Source organism: Eretmochelys imbricata, chromosome 12 (assembly GCF_965152235.1).
Source record: "Eretmochelys imbricata isolate rEreImb1 chromosome 12, rEreImb1.hap1, whole genome shotgun sequence".
NCBI lineage: Eukaryota > Metazoa > Chordata > Testudines > Cheloniidae > Eretmochelys > Eretmochelys imbricata.
In genome coordinates, this window is record NC_135583.1 from 35,456,041 (window position 1) to 35,472,808 (window position 16,768).

Consider the following 16,768-nt stretch of genomic DNA (forward strand, 5'->3'; position numbering starts at 1 on the left):
CAAAAAGGAAGGGGAGAAAGCAGCCTGGTGAAGGGTAGGTTGCAAATCAGGCCCTACGTTTTTATCTTTTTGTTCTATGAAGGTTTGAGGTAAATAGATGTTCTGTTAGCCCATCAATGCCATGGAGCTCCATGGGAAGAATTGCTGACCTGATGTAAAGTAATAATATTCTCCTCTCTTATACAGCACTCTTCATTAGTAGGTCTCAAAGCAGTTTATAAAGGATGTCAGCATCATTACCGCCATTTTATTAATGGGGAAACTGAGGCACAGAGGGGGAAGCGATTGGCCCCAGGGTTACACAGCAGGCTAACAACAGAGCTGGGAATAGAACTCAGGTCTTCTGAGATCCAGGCTAGTGCTCAGTCCACTAGGTCATGCTGCTTTACTGAAATGCTGTGCTTTTAAAAGGTGGTTGAATATATTTAAAATAAACTCTCTTGGTGTCGTGCCCTTCAGATTTAAGAGGATGAACTTTTACTGACTGAATTTAATTCTACGTCAATTCCTACATTCTTTTCACACTGGATGGCTTCAGCTTTTAAGGCTGCGCTCAAAGTAGCATTTGTCTTAAAACATCCACCCTCCTTCAGCCCTTTACTCTAATAACAATGTTGCTGGAAATAAAAGAAAGCAGGATTTCAAACACATGTTCCAGTGTTTCTATAGCTACAAGAGAGACATAGGTGCAGATGGGGTGGGGGTGAGCAGAAGCTCCCTGCAGTTGGGGATGGGGGCGAAGGGATAGGAGGTAGTGTGAGGGGAGGTTCTCAGACTCAATGGGAGAGAGGGGGTGCAGCCATCTGGAGAACTGGATCATGGGAGTTCCTACCTTGTCTTGGGCCTGTTCTTGACCTTCTGGGTTTTGCTCCCGTCTCCCCAGCCCAAACCTGGGCCCCAAGGCAGCTGCTCCAGTCCCTCTGGGTCCCACTCTTGCCTCTGCCCCCATCCCAGGCATGCATGAGTTTACACAGACTGAGGCCCTCCCAATATTTTCATTACAGAGCCCTGTTCTCTCTTCAGTTCCACCACCCCTGGGTGCGGACAGGCTCTGCTCTGGTCTTCGTGGAAGCATTATGGAGACATCAGCTCTGTGAATGGGCTGGCTCAGTTTACATTCAGGGGAAGCAAGAGATCAAATTCTGACTTTCAGGCACAACTCGATCCCTGTTGTGCCCTGGGACAGTGCAGTGAGGTGCTACCTGGTTTTAGGCCAGAAGGGACCACGAGATCATCCAGTCTGACCTGTATATCACAGGCCATTAAACTATTACCCCTATATGAAGTCCAGTGCCTTGTGTTGGACCAAAGTACATCTTCCAGAAAAGTATCCGGTCTTGTAAGCCATCAAGAGATGGAGAATCTATCACTTCCTTTGGTAGTTTGTTCCAGTGGTTAAGCCCCCTTCACTCTTAAAAATGTTTCTTTCATTTCTAATTTGAAGACATCTGGTGTCAGTTTCCAGCCATTGGCTCCTGTTGTGCTGGTCCTGTAGTGCATTGCAAGATGCTCAGAATATATTGGTCCCTCCCTGTCTTCAGGGAGCTTGACTCTCGGGCCTGGTCTACACTGGGAACTTACGTTGGCATAGCTATACCTACCTAAGCCCTGGTGTAGACAGCACTAGGTCAACAGACAAGTTCTTCTGTCAGCCTAGCTTCTGCATTTCAGGAAGGTGGATTAGCTACCTCGACAGGAGAACCCCTCCCGTCAGCATTGGTAGTATCTACACTGAAATGCTACAGCAGCACACCTTAGATCCGATGAAGTGAGCTGTAGCTCATGAAAGCTTATGCTCAAATAAATTGGTTAGTCTCTAAGGTGCCACAAGTCCTCCTTTTCTTTTTGCGAATACAGACTAACACGGCTGCTACTCTGAAACCACCTTAGAGTTGTTATACTTTAAAACAGAGCGGATTTGTTCAACACTTGCATTCATTTATTGAATCCCTTCCTGCTTCCCATTTCATCTCCCTGCCTGGAATAGACCATCCCAAAAGCTGTAAGTAAAACACCTTCTAGATTAGGCACACATGTCCATGCTAATATATCACTAATTCCTTCGCTCCATGTAACAATCCTCAGATAGAGTTAGCAGGAGGAAGGCACTGTTTGGAGACAGTGGTTCCCTTCTCCAGCACTTGAGGAGCTAAATATCAGCAAGAGAAGACAGTGAAAATGTTGAGGGAGAGTTTTCAGATTCACAATCTGGAATGTTAACGAGGTAGTCAGCCGCAAAAGGGCGCTCTGAGAGATTTACTTTTGTCTGACAGGTTGCTCGCTTTCAACGATGGAAGATGAGGACACTAAACTTTTATAGTGATAGTGATGTATGGCTCTGATGTAAACTGCAAGGTCACAACTGAGATCTTCTAGCAAATCATTTCATAAATGTAGCCAAATTAACCCAGCAGCAATGAAGTTCTCCAAGCAAAAAAAGCCCGATAGTTTGTCTGAAGTGTGTTAGAACAGGAAAGGCAGTTCCTGAAGGATGTGCAGAAAGGGTGGTTTGAAGGAAGAGGTAAAGTGCTGATTTCTGATTTTACAAGGTGTGGGAGTGTGCATATGTAATCCAGACACCTCCTGAGTGTGGTGCTCTGTCCCAGCTAGTGGCACCAAGACCTCTTAGAGCAGGGATGGGCAAACTTTTTGGCCTGAGGGCCGCATCGGGTTAACAAAATTGTATGGAGGGACGGTTAGGGGAGGCTGTGTCTCCCCAAACAGCCAGGCGTGGCCCGGTCCCTGCCTCCTATCAGACCCCCCAACTTCTCGCCCCCTGACGGCTCCCCCGGGACTCCTGTTCCATCCAAACCCCCCTGTTCCCTGTCCCCTGACGGCTCCCCCGGGACCCCATCAACCCCCTTCCCCGTTCCCTGTCAGCTCCCCAGGGCCTCCTGCCCCATCCACCACCCCCTGTTCCCTGTCCCCTGACCATCCCCGGACCCCCACTCCTGACTGCCCCATCCAACCCCCTGCCCCTTCCTGACTGCCCCCCCGGGACCCCTGCCCCATCCAACCCCCCTGTTCCCTGCCTTCTGACCGCCCCGACCCCTATCCACCCCTGACCCCTCCCCCGAACTCCTCTGCCCTCTATCCAATGCCCCCTGCCCCCTTACCGTGCTGCCTGGAGCATTGGTGGCTGGTGGCGCTGCAGCCAGGCCGCCCAGAGCACCGGGTCGGGCCGCGGCTCTGCCACTGCGCTGTCCGGCTGCCCAGAGCCTTGCGCCGGCGGCATGGTGCACTGAGGCTGCGGGGGTGGGGGACAACGGGGGAGGGGCCAGGGGCTAGCCTCCCGGGCCAGTAGCTCAGGGGCTGGGTAGGAGGGTCTGGCCTGTGGGCCGCAGTTTGCCCAACTCTGTCTTAGAGAGAGAGATTAATGAGTTTGCTCTACAGCCTTACCTAAGGGCGATATGGCTTTTAGCTCATGCATTAAACTCCAGAAACCCCAGGTTTGATCCTGCCTGTGTTACAAGTAGGGGCTCGTCCAAGATTTCAACTGGGAAGTCTCTGAAGCTTGGGATGTGCTTCCTGAGCTAGGGGAGAGGATGTAACTCACACACCTCGTGAGTGTGGTGTTCTGTTCCATCTACTGGCACCGAGACCACTTAGAGAGATTAATGAGTCTGCTCTACAGCCTTAGCTAAGGGCCATGTGGCTTTTAGCTCATGAAGTAGAAGCTCATCCATTAAGCTCCAGAGGCCCCAGGTTCGATGATGACCAGGGTCTCTTGGTGTTACACGTGCATGCGTGTGTGTTGATCAGCCACATGCCTATCTCATCTGCTCCACAATTTCACCTGTATTGAGGGATCCAATCACAACGTACTAAATCCCTTGACATGATTAAAAGCCCACTCATGTTTATGGAGGAGCTGGGACCATAGTCAGATTACAAATCATGCCACTGTTCATGTTTTAACTCTTTTTGGGGCACTTGTACGTATAGCCAGGTATAGAAATGCTTCAGTCAAACACAAGTATGGGGCTCAATGCAGGTATAACGGGGTGAAAATCTCTGGCCTGTCTTATGCAGGAGGTCAGACTAGATCAGTGGTACTCAGACCTCACTGGTTCAGAAGCCAAATTAACGATCAGCATTACTTAAAAGAGCCACAGTCATGTTAATTCATTATTTCAATTACTTTTTAGATAGATTTATTATTTATATAGACTATTTATAAATATATATAATTATCACAGCAAAATGACTGACCAAGTATTCTACAACTGCTTAGTAACACAATAAAAGCATCCTGATTAGTTAATAACTTAGATGGGTTACTAATTAAATCACACAGTCTTTTAAGATCATGTGCTGCAAAGAGCCACAGGAGACACATTAAAGAACCACTTGCAGCTCCCGAGCCTCAGTCTGAGTCTCACTGGATTAGATGATCTAGTGGTCCCTTAAAAATCTATGGTTTTGTGTCCATAGGGATCTAGGAGACTGAAATCTACACTTAGATCTGAACTATACTAGTTACATCCACTCTTTAGCATGGTTATTATTGGTGGAAAGGGTCCCTATGGATTCCTTGACAGGTAAAACAGTGGTAAGCACACAGCTACAGACGTTGATCCTCAGGTTATCTACTGCGCGGTTTTATAACCATGACTTATGCACAAACACACACACACACACACACACACAAACACACTGCGAGCATAAAAAAAATCCTTGTGCACATGAGTCAAAGACAACTGTGCTAGAACCCAGCGACCAATACCTGTATTTAAGTATACACACCAACAGTTGTAAGGGACTGTCTTAACCACACACCTGCTTCCATACGGGACTGTCATTGAAGTCAACGAGAGCTTTGCAACAAAGGATGAGATCCTAGCCCCATGGAAGTCAATGGCAATACATTTGTTAGTCTCTAAGGTGCCACAAGTACGTCTCATTTTTTTTGCTAATGGCAAAACTGACTCCCATGGGGCCAAGATTTCACCCTGATTATTTTCAGAGCATTTAACTGCTTTGCTTATTGGAACCTCGCCTGGGTATCTCACTTGCTTCTTAATAAAACCACGTTGGAACTGTTGAACGGTTCAGCTGCACTTTGAGCAGCTGCATTGCTGTCATTTGCCAATAGGATGCATTACATCCTGCTTATGGTTTTTGCTGAGTGATAGGCCAAATTACAAGGCAAAAATGTGGCCAATCGTGGTAAAGGAGATAAGTCTATTAATCTAGTGCCCGAGTATCATATGCACCGAACAGATGCCATCCGTTCCCTGTCCGCTGTATTGAAATAGAAAGGCGCTCTCATTCTAAAGAAGTGTTAAGGTTAATGAAAAGCCTCACTGGACAGTCTGATTGAAAAAATGTGAACTAGCCTCGTACGTTTCAATTTGTTTCATGACAGCAGTAAACCTACACAAGTGAGGTGAACAGGGCTAGTTTAAGGCCCATAAGTGAAAGCTGAAGAGGTTGTCTTTGGAACATCTGGGTTGCCTCTAGAGTGTATGCAAAGCTTCAGAGGGGTAGCCGTGTCAGTCTGGATCTGTAAAAGCGGCAAAGAGTCCTGTGGCACCTTATAGACTAACAGACGTATTGGAGCATGAGCTTTCGTGGGTGAATACCCACTTCGTCGGATGCATGTAGTGGAAATTCCCAGAGGCAGGTATAAATATGCAAGCAAGAATCAGGCTAGGGATAAGGAGGTTAGTTAAATCAGGGAGGATGAGGCCCTCTTCTAGCAGTTGAGGTGTGAACACCAAGGAAGGAGAAACTGCTTTTGTCGTTGGCGAGCCAGTCACAGTCTGTGTTTAATCCTGAGCTGATGCAAATGATGCAAATGACGCAAATTTGCAAATGAACTGAAGCTCGGCAGTTTCCCTTTGAAGTCTGGTCCTGAAATCTTTTTTGCTGCAGGATGACTACCTTTAAATCTGCTATTGTGTGTCCAGCGAGGTTGAAGTGTTCTCCTACAGGCTTTTGTATATTGCCATTCCTAATATCTGATTTGTGTCCATTTACCCTTTTACGTAGTGTATGCAAAGGAAAGCAGGGAACATGACAGAGCTGTGCAGCGATGTAGGACCGAGAAGGGTGTGAATGGCTTTTCATTGCACTAACTCCTACAAAGCAGCACAAGAGTTTATCATGTTGTAAAAATACCATTGCCTCACACTCTGACCGGCTGTCTGGCCCAGTGCCTTACACTGGAACTCTTAGGTTGGGCCTATAAAGATACTGTGACACTTCCCAAGAGGGGCCCACCAGCAATAGCTTTCATTCCTGCACCAGCAGGCCCCTCTGAACTTTTTTCCAGGCTGCTTTGTTTTGTTTTATAGCTGCTGCGGTTGCCTGATTCTGAGCCACTTTGCATTCCACCAAGGTTGTTTCACCCCCATCATTACCTGAGTCACTAATCCGTGATGGTTATCAGCCCCTTTGAGAACAGGAGGCCTCATCTGCTGTGGGTCAAGGGGGGCAGTTGTTCCTCCTAGGCTTGGCTTTGCTTCCCATCAGACTTTTCATAGATCTATGTGCTCCACTCACACACACCTCAGACTTTGCAGGATATAAGATAATCGTATCTGATGGTCTATATGCTAACATGGCTTTGCCCCTTCCCCTGAATTTTTCTGAAATGACACTCCTGTTTGAGAACTCCCAAGCTCCTTATGCTCCCCTATAGGAGGAATTACCCATGTATGGGAGTGGAGATTGCATAAGTTTGCAGTTCTAGTCTTTCCTTCTGTGGTTTCCCCCATGACATGGAAGTTCCACCCACATGAATCCCTAGATCTCATGAGATCCAGTCCCGGGGGATCTTCCAGAGGTAAGGGGGAGTCTTCTGCATGAGATACCTCATCCCCACACTGTCAGACCATCCAATGAGATCCTTGGCACTGCCTGCAGAAGGTCTATTACCAGGAGTTTCCCTATGCATGTCAGCGTTGGGAGGCAGTGGGGCCAGAGAGCAATGAGCTCCAGTTAGGATAGCTGGCACAGAGAGCCCTTGAGGGTCATTATCTGCTGATGCAACTTAGAGCAGCCGTGAAGTTGCTCTGACTTCATACCATCGGCCAATTTGGTCCCCAGCAGCCCCTGCCATCACGGAGCTGGAAAAGTGATGTAAAGCTACTTAAGCCTTGTCCCCACAGGTGTGGCAATCACTGCTCTGGTGCAGCTGAGGCTCTAACCATGTGTTTCCAATCAAAACCTACAGACCAAAAATATATTTGCATAACTTATTCAGTGAATCAGTCTGAAAAACCCAATAAATTTGAGAAATTCAAGCACCAAACATAGACAATTCACAAAGAGAAATCATGGACTAAATAATCCATTAGCAGGCCTGGTCTTGGCTCCAATGACACAATACGTATGGGGTATTAACGCATACTGGTCTGTAATTCACAAGGAATCTTGCAGCTCTTCTTCACCTTTGTCTCCAGCTCCTCTGGTGCCCTGGCATTAAATGCCCACAACACTTAGTGCTGCCAAGATTAGGACCTCACCACAGGGTTCCATACAATGTGGCCTACTTAACACGAGCCAGGGATCTGGCATCATGTGCCGTTTGGCTCGGTGGTACATAAAAACGATACAAACAGCACTGATTATTTACCCCCAGCTTGTGAGCTCCGGTCTTTGCAGCAAGGATCATCTTGTGCAGCTAGTTTCTGTTCTCAGGAGGACACTGCTCAGGGTCATAGTGAGAATTTGCCTGCAACAGAACCAGTCATTTACGAGAGAGACTGACTCAGAGTGGGGGGTTGCTATTATACAGCGGTCAGAGGTGCTCTCTTACAAAAACGTACGTTAGTCCAGCACTTTGGCGACCAGGCATGATGAGCCCCGTTGCGGTTTTCCTGCTGCTTTTACATCTGCTGCACTGGTAATTTTGAGGATTTTAGGAACCCCAAACGTAAAAGTAACATGGAGCAGTTTCAATCTGTTCAGTGCCAAACGCAGCCCCCAACAATTTGTCACTCCAGCTAATTCGCTCCTGGGCTTCAAGAGAGGGGTGAGGGGATCCTCAGCAGAGAACTCCACCCCCACAAAGTCTGCACAGCATGAGCGATGCTGTGGTAATGAAGGTGCTTTAAAGACTTAAGTGCCATCGCAACAAGGCACCAGAAACTTCTCTGCAGAGATAGTACTTCAAAAGCATAATGAAAAGGAGTCCTTGTGGCACCTTAGAGACTAACCAATTTATTTGAGCATGAGCTTTCGTGAGCTACAGCTCACTTCATCAGATGCATACCAGTATGAGGTGGGGGGAGGGCAGAAAGACCGGGACTACAGATGCAAAGTGGTGGTGGTGGTGGGGGGGGAATAGGACTCTTGTATTTGTAAAAAGCACACCCTCTGAACATTGCCACTGCACTCATTAAAATGTACCCCAGACTGGGGTATGAATCGGTCACAGCTCTCACTATGCGAAGAACACACACGTTAGAAGGCTAACACACAGGGCCAGACTGGAATGCCCTAACTCACACCAAGTGCCGTTTTACTTTTCAAGTTGCCCCACTGACCTGGTGGGACTGTGTGTGGTGTAAGGTCCTATTCAAAGTGAGAAAGGCTATCCCGGCGTGGCCCATACCATGCCCTTTGCGATCTCCTGCTGAAAAGTGTTCTCAAAGAGCTAGGGCTGACTATTATACTGATCAAGCGAGGAAACGTGTTTAATAGAACTCACGCACAGAACACCGGCTGAATGCTCTTCCAGACAGGGCACAGCAAACACCCCAGAAAGAGGCTTTAGTCTGCAGAGGAGATAACATTCATTATTTTATGAACAATGGTGTTCGCAGGGAGCCCCAGCGACTTTGGTGGAAGTGATCATACAAGTAAAGGGAGGAGCATTCGGCTTCCTATCAATAAACTCGGAAACCAATATAAATTAGAAAAAGGGGTTGCTTTGTTGGGGGTATAAATCAACCTGTTAAAAATGTACAGGTTTTAATTTCTAATTTTAATTAAGTTTACATTGAAATGGGGCTGGGAGGGGCCAAGGGAAAGACTTAATTCCTGAAGAAGAGCTTGCCTCATGTGACTTATAAGTCACCATCTGGAACGTTACATTCAACAGCTTGAAGTATAGGCAGAAAAGGGTGTGGATTGAAAAATTTCTTTGAGACAAAGCAAACCTTACATTTTAAGAGGGAGACAATCACTGACTTGATGCTCAGTGATATCTTAAATTTTCCGTTACACTGTTATTAAAAGAGTAGAACTGTAGAAACTAAAGTCAGAGAAAGGTCAACACAGTGCTTAAGAAAATCTGAGCCATAGCTATTGTTTATACAGTTCCACTCATTTAATTCTATTCTGGTGAATTCTAGCCTGGGTGCAAAATGGTTTCAAAAAGATCCGAAGGGCTAGCTAGTCCTGAGTTGGTAGGTGGCATAAATAAATTTGTTTACCTTCCCATTTTCTTCAAGTGGAGTTAGGGTTGAAAGGCTGGATTAACATTTCTAAACACTGAAGGGGAGATCCTTGTGTGGAGACAGCAGCACAAGACCTGAGCGTGAAGGGGCAGAAAGTGGTTGTTCATCACTTTTATCTCTAAAAGTTCACTCTCAACTGGGTGCAAATTAGAGCAGTCTCAGCGGGCAGGTCTGGCAGCGAGGGATCATTGGAGAACAGTGGCACTCTGACCACACCCACTTTCTCTAGCCACACCCCTGATACTTCCTGTGCCGGGGCGGAAATAGTGCTTGCTATCCTAGTACTATGCCACCCCTGTCTCCAGGCCTGTGGGAGCAGATTAAAAAGGCTCTGGTGGTCTTGTGTTCATGGACCAGAGCAAAGCAGTGGCCAGAACGTGGCCTTTAATTCTTCTAGTCATCAAGCAGGTACTGCGCAGGCAGCTGTAACGCTAGCTTCTCCATACCGTCTTGCCGACGTGCCTTAAAGCAGACCAAACGGGAGCAGCTCTACAAGGGAGGGGGCAGCTTGTTCGCTTTGCCAACACAGCCCTTGGTCACCGTGTAACGACTAACAAGGCTTCAAAGCTGGATGTGGTGCAATCTCTGATGCAGTCTCGTTCCTAGACTGTAACCTGACTCAGTCATTTCACTCAGGCCATAACAGCGTTTAAATGCTTACTGACCTGGGCTGCATTTGAATTGATGAGCTAAAAGTCAAGACTCCATTCTGTGCCCTCTTTGTTGTATCTTAACTTGTCAACAAATGTCCATTTCATTTACCTTTTAGGTAAGTTTTTATTACAGGTAGTCCAGCATGGTAACAGACGGCACAAGTCATTAACGGAAATCTGTGCAGCCTGCTCCAAAAATGCATTCCTCGCTCAGAAATCTGTTTCTGACCTTCCTGCATCTGCTGGGAGAGAGTGAAACATGCTACGACCTAATTACAATTCCCAGCTGGTATCTGCAGTGCTGGAAATTCAGACACAGAGCTCCTGAACAAAGCTTTACAGCGTGTGTCAGCTGACTATGGTCAGCTCTCACTTACAAGAAGGGGAAGTGCAGACAGGGTCGGTATACACTAAATACACTTAAATGAATTTAAACCAGTGCTATGCTCTACTAATGAGCACCGAGGCTGCCTGCTCCGCACCCTACCTCCCTTCACCCACTACAAACACCCAGAATTAAGAGAGCCACCAAACCCAAACAGGTTGTATTAAAAGAACTAAACAGTCATGGACACTATTTTGAAAAACATTTCTTTACTGGTTTTTATTAGCGCCAACTCACAAACCCCCAATACACAGGTTTCAGAGTAACAGCCGTGTTAGTCTGTATTCACAAAAAGAAAAGGAGTACTTGTGGCATCTTAGAGACTAACCAATTTATTTGAGCATGAGCTTTCGTGAGCTACATCCAGTGAAGTGAGCTGTAGCTCACAAAAGCTTATGCTCAAATAAATTGGTTAGTCTCTAAGGTGCCACAAGTACTCCTTTTCTTTTCCCCAATACACAGTTTTCTCTAAACTTAATTCCGGGGACACTCATCATAGATGGGGGAAAAAAAAAGGAAAGAAAAGAAAAAATACAGAAAAGATCTTTGTTTGGTAACTAAAACTGTGCCAATGTTATTTGATTAATCCCTGAATGTTCAGCATTGACCGACTGCTGTTGAACGTTCTGTTCCGAATGGACAGGCCTGTTCTGCTCCATCTCTCGGGTTATGAAGCTAGAACATCACTGAGCTGCCTGAAGGCCCCCCAGATGACTCAAGACGTCGTTTTAAACTGACCTTTGCAAGGGGGGGGGAAATAAAAAAGGCTGCTTGGATGCAGCAGTTGTTGTTTTTGCAGTTGTTTAAAAAATAACCCCAGAGATCGCTGGGTACAAAATAGTGAACAAATGTCCAGACATTTTACTTTTTTTTTTTTTCTCCAGTTTACTGTTGCCATGATAACTTGAAAACATTCAAAGCACGTTGGATCAAATTTTACAGAAGGGGGAAGGTGGAGGTGCAGCACAGCAACCATCAAGCAATTTTTAAGGCAAAATTTACTTCTTCCCATTGATTAAGAGTTGAAAACGAGATTTTTATTTTTTTTTAAACGGCTAAGCATCATTATCACCATTGGACAGCTAAGCTCAGGTAATTTAATCAAAGTTTAAGTGGAGTCAACTCAAGTAGATCTGAACATCGAGGAAGGAAAATTATGTAGTCCCAAGAATACCATCAGGAACTTTAGAAAATGCCGTATGTGCACAATTCCTAGAGATTTTTCCCCTGGGGGTAACCAGAGCCTACTCTGAACCCCATTCAAATGTGAACACATACCAAAAAAATAGAAATAAAAATGGATATCATGGCAGGCCTGTAAGACCAGCAAGGTTGACTATGACAAGTGCGGGGCCAAACAGAAAGGTAAACCAACATGCTATAGAAAGCATCAGCATCTGTTTGGGGACTGAGTTACTTGTGCAACTTATGTAAAAAATAAGAACAGCTCGTATGGAAGAGGGAAGTGGAATGGAAAATAAAAAGTCCATTTTGGGAGAAGGGAAGGGACTTCTTAGGTGCACACAAATAAGCTGGGTCTTCTCTCGTTCGCCTCACCAGAATTTAGTTGGGTGGTTGTGCTTTGCCCCTCCCTTCCTGATCCAGGCAGATGGTACCACGTGGCTAGTGCATTTACTCATTCTGGGCATCATAATTAGCACCCCCTGCTTTCTTCAGCTCATTCTTGATGTACTCCTCCTCCAGCTCTTTGTGGTCGCTGATCACAAATTCTTTGGCAAAGTTCTAAGAGAGATAGAGAAAAGGGTAATGACGTTAATTACCTGGGGACCAGAACCTGTTCAGCTGTGTAAACACTGGGAGGCTGTTTCCATTGGAACCTCCTTTGGCCCAGGACACCTCAGGTTAAGGTAGATGCAGATTGCAACTTTTTCTCCCACGCTTTGCCTATTTAGCCTGCAAGCTCTTTGGCGTAAGGACTATCTGAGAGGTGGACAAACTTTTTGGCCTCAGGGCCACATCTGGGTATGGAAATCGTATGGCGGGCCATGAATGCTCATGAAATTAACAATTCAGAGACATTCAAATGTATCTTTATTTAATAAAGATACATTTTAGTGGAAATAAACATTAAACCTTACTTACTATTATAAATATACATACAAAACAACCTATTCCCGAACTTAACCCCTTTCCACGCCCTCTTTGATTCATGTGAGCAATGCAGCTGACACTTCCTGGCCACCTACTCTTTGTTTTGCCCTCAACAATGGAAAATTAACACTACTAAAACAGCAGCGTCACGTAAGCCAACAAGTAGCAGGCATGTGAGCTTGCACGTTCCAGGCTCTGATAGCATCTGAGGCACGTTTGGGTGCTGCAGTCGCAGTAACACGCGTGCCCTCACGCAGGTCCTGAGCACAGGGGAGCGCCGGAGCGGGGCAAGCCCCCGACCCCACTCCTCAGGGACCAGATTAAAAGGTCTGAGGGCTCACAGTTTGCCCACCTCTGGACTATCTCTTACTATGCCTGTGCATAATGGGAGTCCCAATCTTGCTTGGTGCTTTTAAGTGCTACTGTAATACAGATGGAAAGGCCTTTTTAGAGATATGGGACTTTGAAAAAAAGACTAGTTCTTACCCCAAATGATGCACAGGTAAGATTTTTTCATTGAAGCTATTAATAGCATCTTGGACACGGCATAATCATATCTATAAATTAATAAGATTGTCCAATGATGCGGCCAATCGATGCAGGAAAGCCAGTACGACTGAAGACAGAACATGATTAGGTTCCCTGCAGAACGAATGTCTTGCAGATATTTTTGTTGCCATTCTCTCCCAGGGTCTCCCACCCCCATCACCCTGCCCCCAGAACCTTCGTGGCAAGAACAGCTGGCCGGTTTTGCTCAGACCGGCTGTTTGAAAATTGAAGGTATCAGAAACACTTTGTCATCACGAATAAATGTGAATGTGAATTTGAAAGTGAAGTTTTTAATTGGTATTTCTGAGACAATTTAGCGAGAGGCCATCCTGATCAGAAAAATCATTTCATGTTCTGTGTGGGAGGCTAATTTCCATATTGCTGGGATATGAATAAAAAAAAAAAAAAATCACATCCACTGACAGTTAACCCTCCTCCCTCCCCCACTTTTTAATTGCTTTACAATCAGATATTGGGATCTTACACTGGCTCAGTGTCACCATGGCTACTTTAAACAACTGCTGTCATCGTTCTACTCGTCCCAGGCTGGGCTTGGCCAATGCAAGAGAAAAGCTGTTCCAAAGACATTCTGCAGATTAGTTATGGAGAGCAGGAATTACTGCCATTCGATCCAGCAGACAGTGGCCAGGGCACTAGCCTTGGACTTGAGAGACTAGGGTCAATTCCCTGCTCTGCCACCGACATCCTGTGTGACGTTGGGCAAATCACTTAGCCTTTGTGTACAGACGGGGGAACTGAGACAATAGGGATAACAGAACTGCCCTACCTCACACAGGTGTTGTGAGGATAAATCGATTAAACGGTGAGGTGCTCAGTTGCCACAGCAGTGGGGGCCATATGAGTATCTTAATAGATAAACTGACGTCTTGAACCGTCCTCTGAAGCATCTAGTATCAGTCACTGAAGGAGATCGGACACTGGACTAAAGGGACCTCGGGTCTGATCCAGCCTGACAATTCCCAAATGTTCTATAGTCTCTCTTCTTAAGGTGAACTCAACATAAACTATTCTTTGGGACACTGGCTGTTGGTGCCACAGCATAGAGATTCAGAAGAGCTGCAGAGGTACATATAGCTCACAAGAAGGTCAGTTGTGAAGCCCTAAAATGGTAAGCTGATGTGGGTTTTGTGCAAAAGAGATGTTTTTCAGAATAGACTGTGAAAGACGTTCCTCAGCACCTCTTGGAAACTATTGCTACTGTACTGAAACAAGTCTACTGGTGCCGATTCAGCATTTTCAGATCACTGGTGAAATGTACTTCTGCAGGGGTTGGGTACGCACACACACACACCCCCTCTTGCTTCATGGTTTCCCTTCACTCCCTAACCCTAACCACTTCCCACAGCTGGAAACATTTCATTTATCCTTTCCCCATTTCAGACACTAACATCTATCAGACAATTAAACAAAAAGGTTATGTTCCCTTGTCCTCTGTGTGGCCGTGGATGTTTAATAGCAGCAGCACTGCTGACAAAAAGCCTGATCTCCCAGCTGGACCACATCAAGAAGTCAGCAGAGCCAGGATTCCTAATTAATGAAAGCCCAAAACAGGAAGTCTAGCAGAACTAGGCAAGGCTTTCATGGGGAAGCAGTCATCTCGTCTGGGTGTAAACTGTTCTGGAACAGACCATCCAAGACTCTCTGTATGTGTGTAGGGAAGAAGTGGGTTTTATATTGACATCAAATTCTACACCAAATGGAGAGCTTTCATTTTGGCAGTTTCTCAAGAGCCTCAAATTGTACTGTGGGGGAAGGGAGAGGAAAAGGTCAGTTTGGAAAAGATTTGCCACTTTTTTCATGCAATGGAAAAGGAAGGCATGCAGGCTGCGACTGATCCTGTTTCTCACTGCAGGAAACTCTCGATATTTAAAAGATACTTAAAAGGAAAAAAGCTTCTAGCAGTTAAGTGAAGCCTGGTCTGCTCTGCTTTAGTTTAAATTGCGGTCAGAAGGAATTCTGGAAAATGACAATGATTTGGCAGCCCTTCAGGCTCCCAGATCAAACCAGTCCCCCTTACCCCCCATAAGCAGATCCTTTCTGGTACAGGACAGGCCAACACTACATTCCCAGAAAGTAACTGACGGATTGTGACTATTTAAAATTAGGTGTTTTGTGTTGAAAAGGGAGAAACCCAGAAGCACTTATTCCAGACTGCTGAGCATGGCTGGATTACAGAAGGGGGAAGGGACTATTTTAAGGTATTCAAGTTCCATGACACTTACCCTTCTAAGAAACCCAAAGAGCTATTGTACTTCTAATTATTCTGCGTGAAGCTCTGTAGAGGGGCTCAGCTTTTGTTAATCCCAAGCAAACTGAGTCCTATCAAGTTGCTGTTCACTGTGCAAATATTACCACACCCCCTTGTGAGTTTAGCAGTTTCAGTCTGTTTCCCCACTGGGTTAGTAAACCTTCCCCCTCTCCAACACAAAAGCTTGCTAGTGTTACATTAAAAGTCTTTACATAGACTTTAATGAGCATTGTAGCTGGCCCATAATGCCTTTTTTTTTTTTTTTTTTAAACTATGCCTCCATGCAAAATGTGCAAATGAAGCACAGAATCATAAAAATGTAGGACCGGAAGGGACCTCACTGGGTCATCTAGTCCAGTCCCTTAATGAGACTTTCCCTCAAACAGTCAGTTCTGCAAGTTCAGTCTAGATTCTGAAATTCACATTGGGTTCTTTCCTGCTTTATGCATCATCATCAGGAACCATGAGCCAAATGATGTGTATTATACAGTAGGGGCAGTTATGTTGCTTCTGAGGCATTACCTATGAACCACAGCTGGGACAGAATTAGTGCTAAAGGATGTAGAATACCACAAGTTATTTCAGCTCTTTGTCAGTTGTCAATGATTGAAAAGAATTTAACAGAATGGGATAGGAGAAGGGTAGGGAAGGTGAGAGAAGAAAAAGATTAACCAGAGTGGAGTAAAACCCAAAGCATAATGCAACCAAGACAGTAAGTGGAGCTGGTCAAAATGTTCTCAGTTTCAACTGACCCTTTTTTGCCCAAATTTCAGCAAAAACCGGGAGGAAAAGGGACATGATAAAACAAAGAATAATTGTATTTCCTTTTAGACCTGCTCTAAAAAAACCTACACCAAGCTAAGCAGAAAAATAAATGAGACCCCATCTGCAGCAGTTAGAGGGACACATGATGTTTCTCCATTAAACAGCTGGCCAAAAGATACAAGGGAAATGTTTTGTTGTAATCGGACAGAGTTTGAGCAGATGCACAAGACACAACATGCAGGGTTAGAATGAGTTCCCATGAGTTATCAGGGTAGGATATAACTTGCCGAGGCAGGTTTACACCCTCAATTTATTCTGTGCTTCTTAGCTATTGCTATCCTATTAAATGGCTGAGATGCCTCCTGTGTTGGCTCGTTTACCCTAGAAGTGCAATCTGGGTCACTGCCATACTGAAGTCTTTACTTTGTACCTTTCTGTTTGCAGACACTGTCTGGGGTGTGCACGGTTCTTTGTGCTGACTTCCTGTTCACTTCCAGGTGCAAGTCTAGTTGCTGGGGAACATCTTTAAAGGCCTGAATAGACTGGCACACAGGTGACAGAGAGGAAGTGTGGTTCAGTGGTTTGGGTGATTGCCTGGGAATCTGGAGACCTGAGTTCAACTTCC

General features: G+C 45.6%; 1 protein-coding gene across 1 annotated transcript in view; it reads right to left on the reverse strand.

Moving 5' to 3' along the window:
• Positions 1-10,638: 10,638 nt before the first annotated feature.
• COTL1 (coactosin like F-actin binding protein 1) overlaps positions 10,639-16,768 on the reverse strand; it is a 33,307-nt gene continuing 27,177 nt past the window's right edge. The window contains exon 4 of the mRNA XM_077831165.1: positions 10,639-12,191. Coding sequence (XP_077687291.1) covers positions 12,081-12,191 — 111 coding nt within the window. The 3' untranslated portion in view covers positions 10,639-12,080. The remainder of the gene's footprint in view (positions 12,192-16,768) is intronic.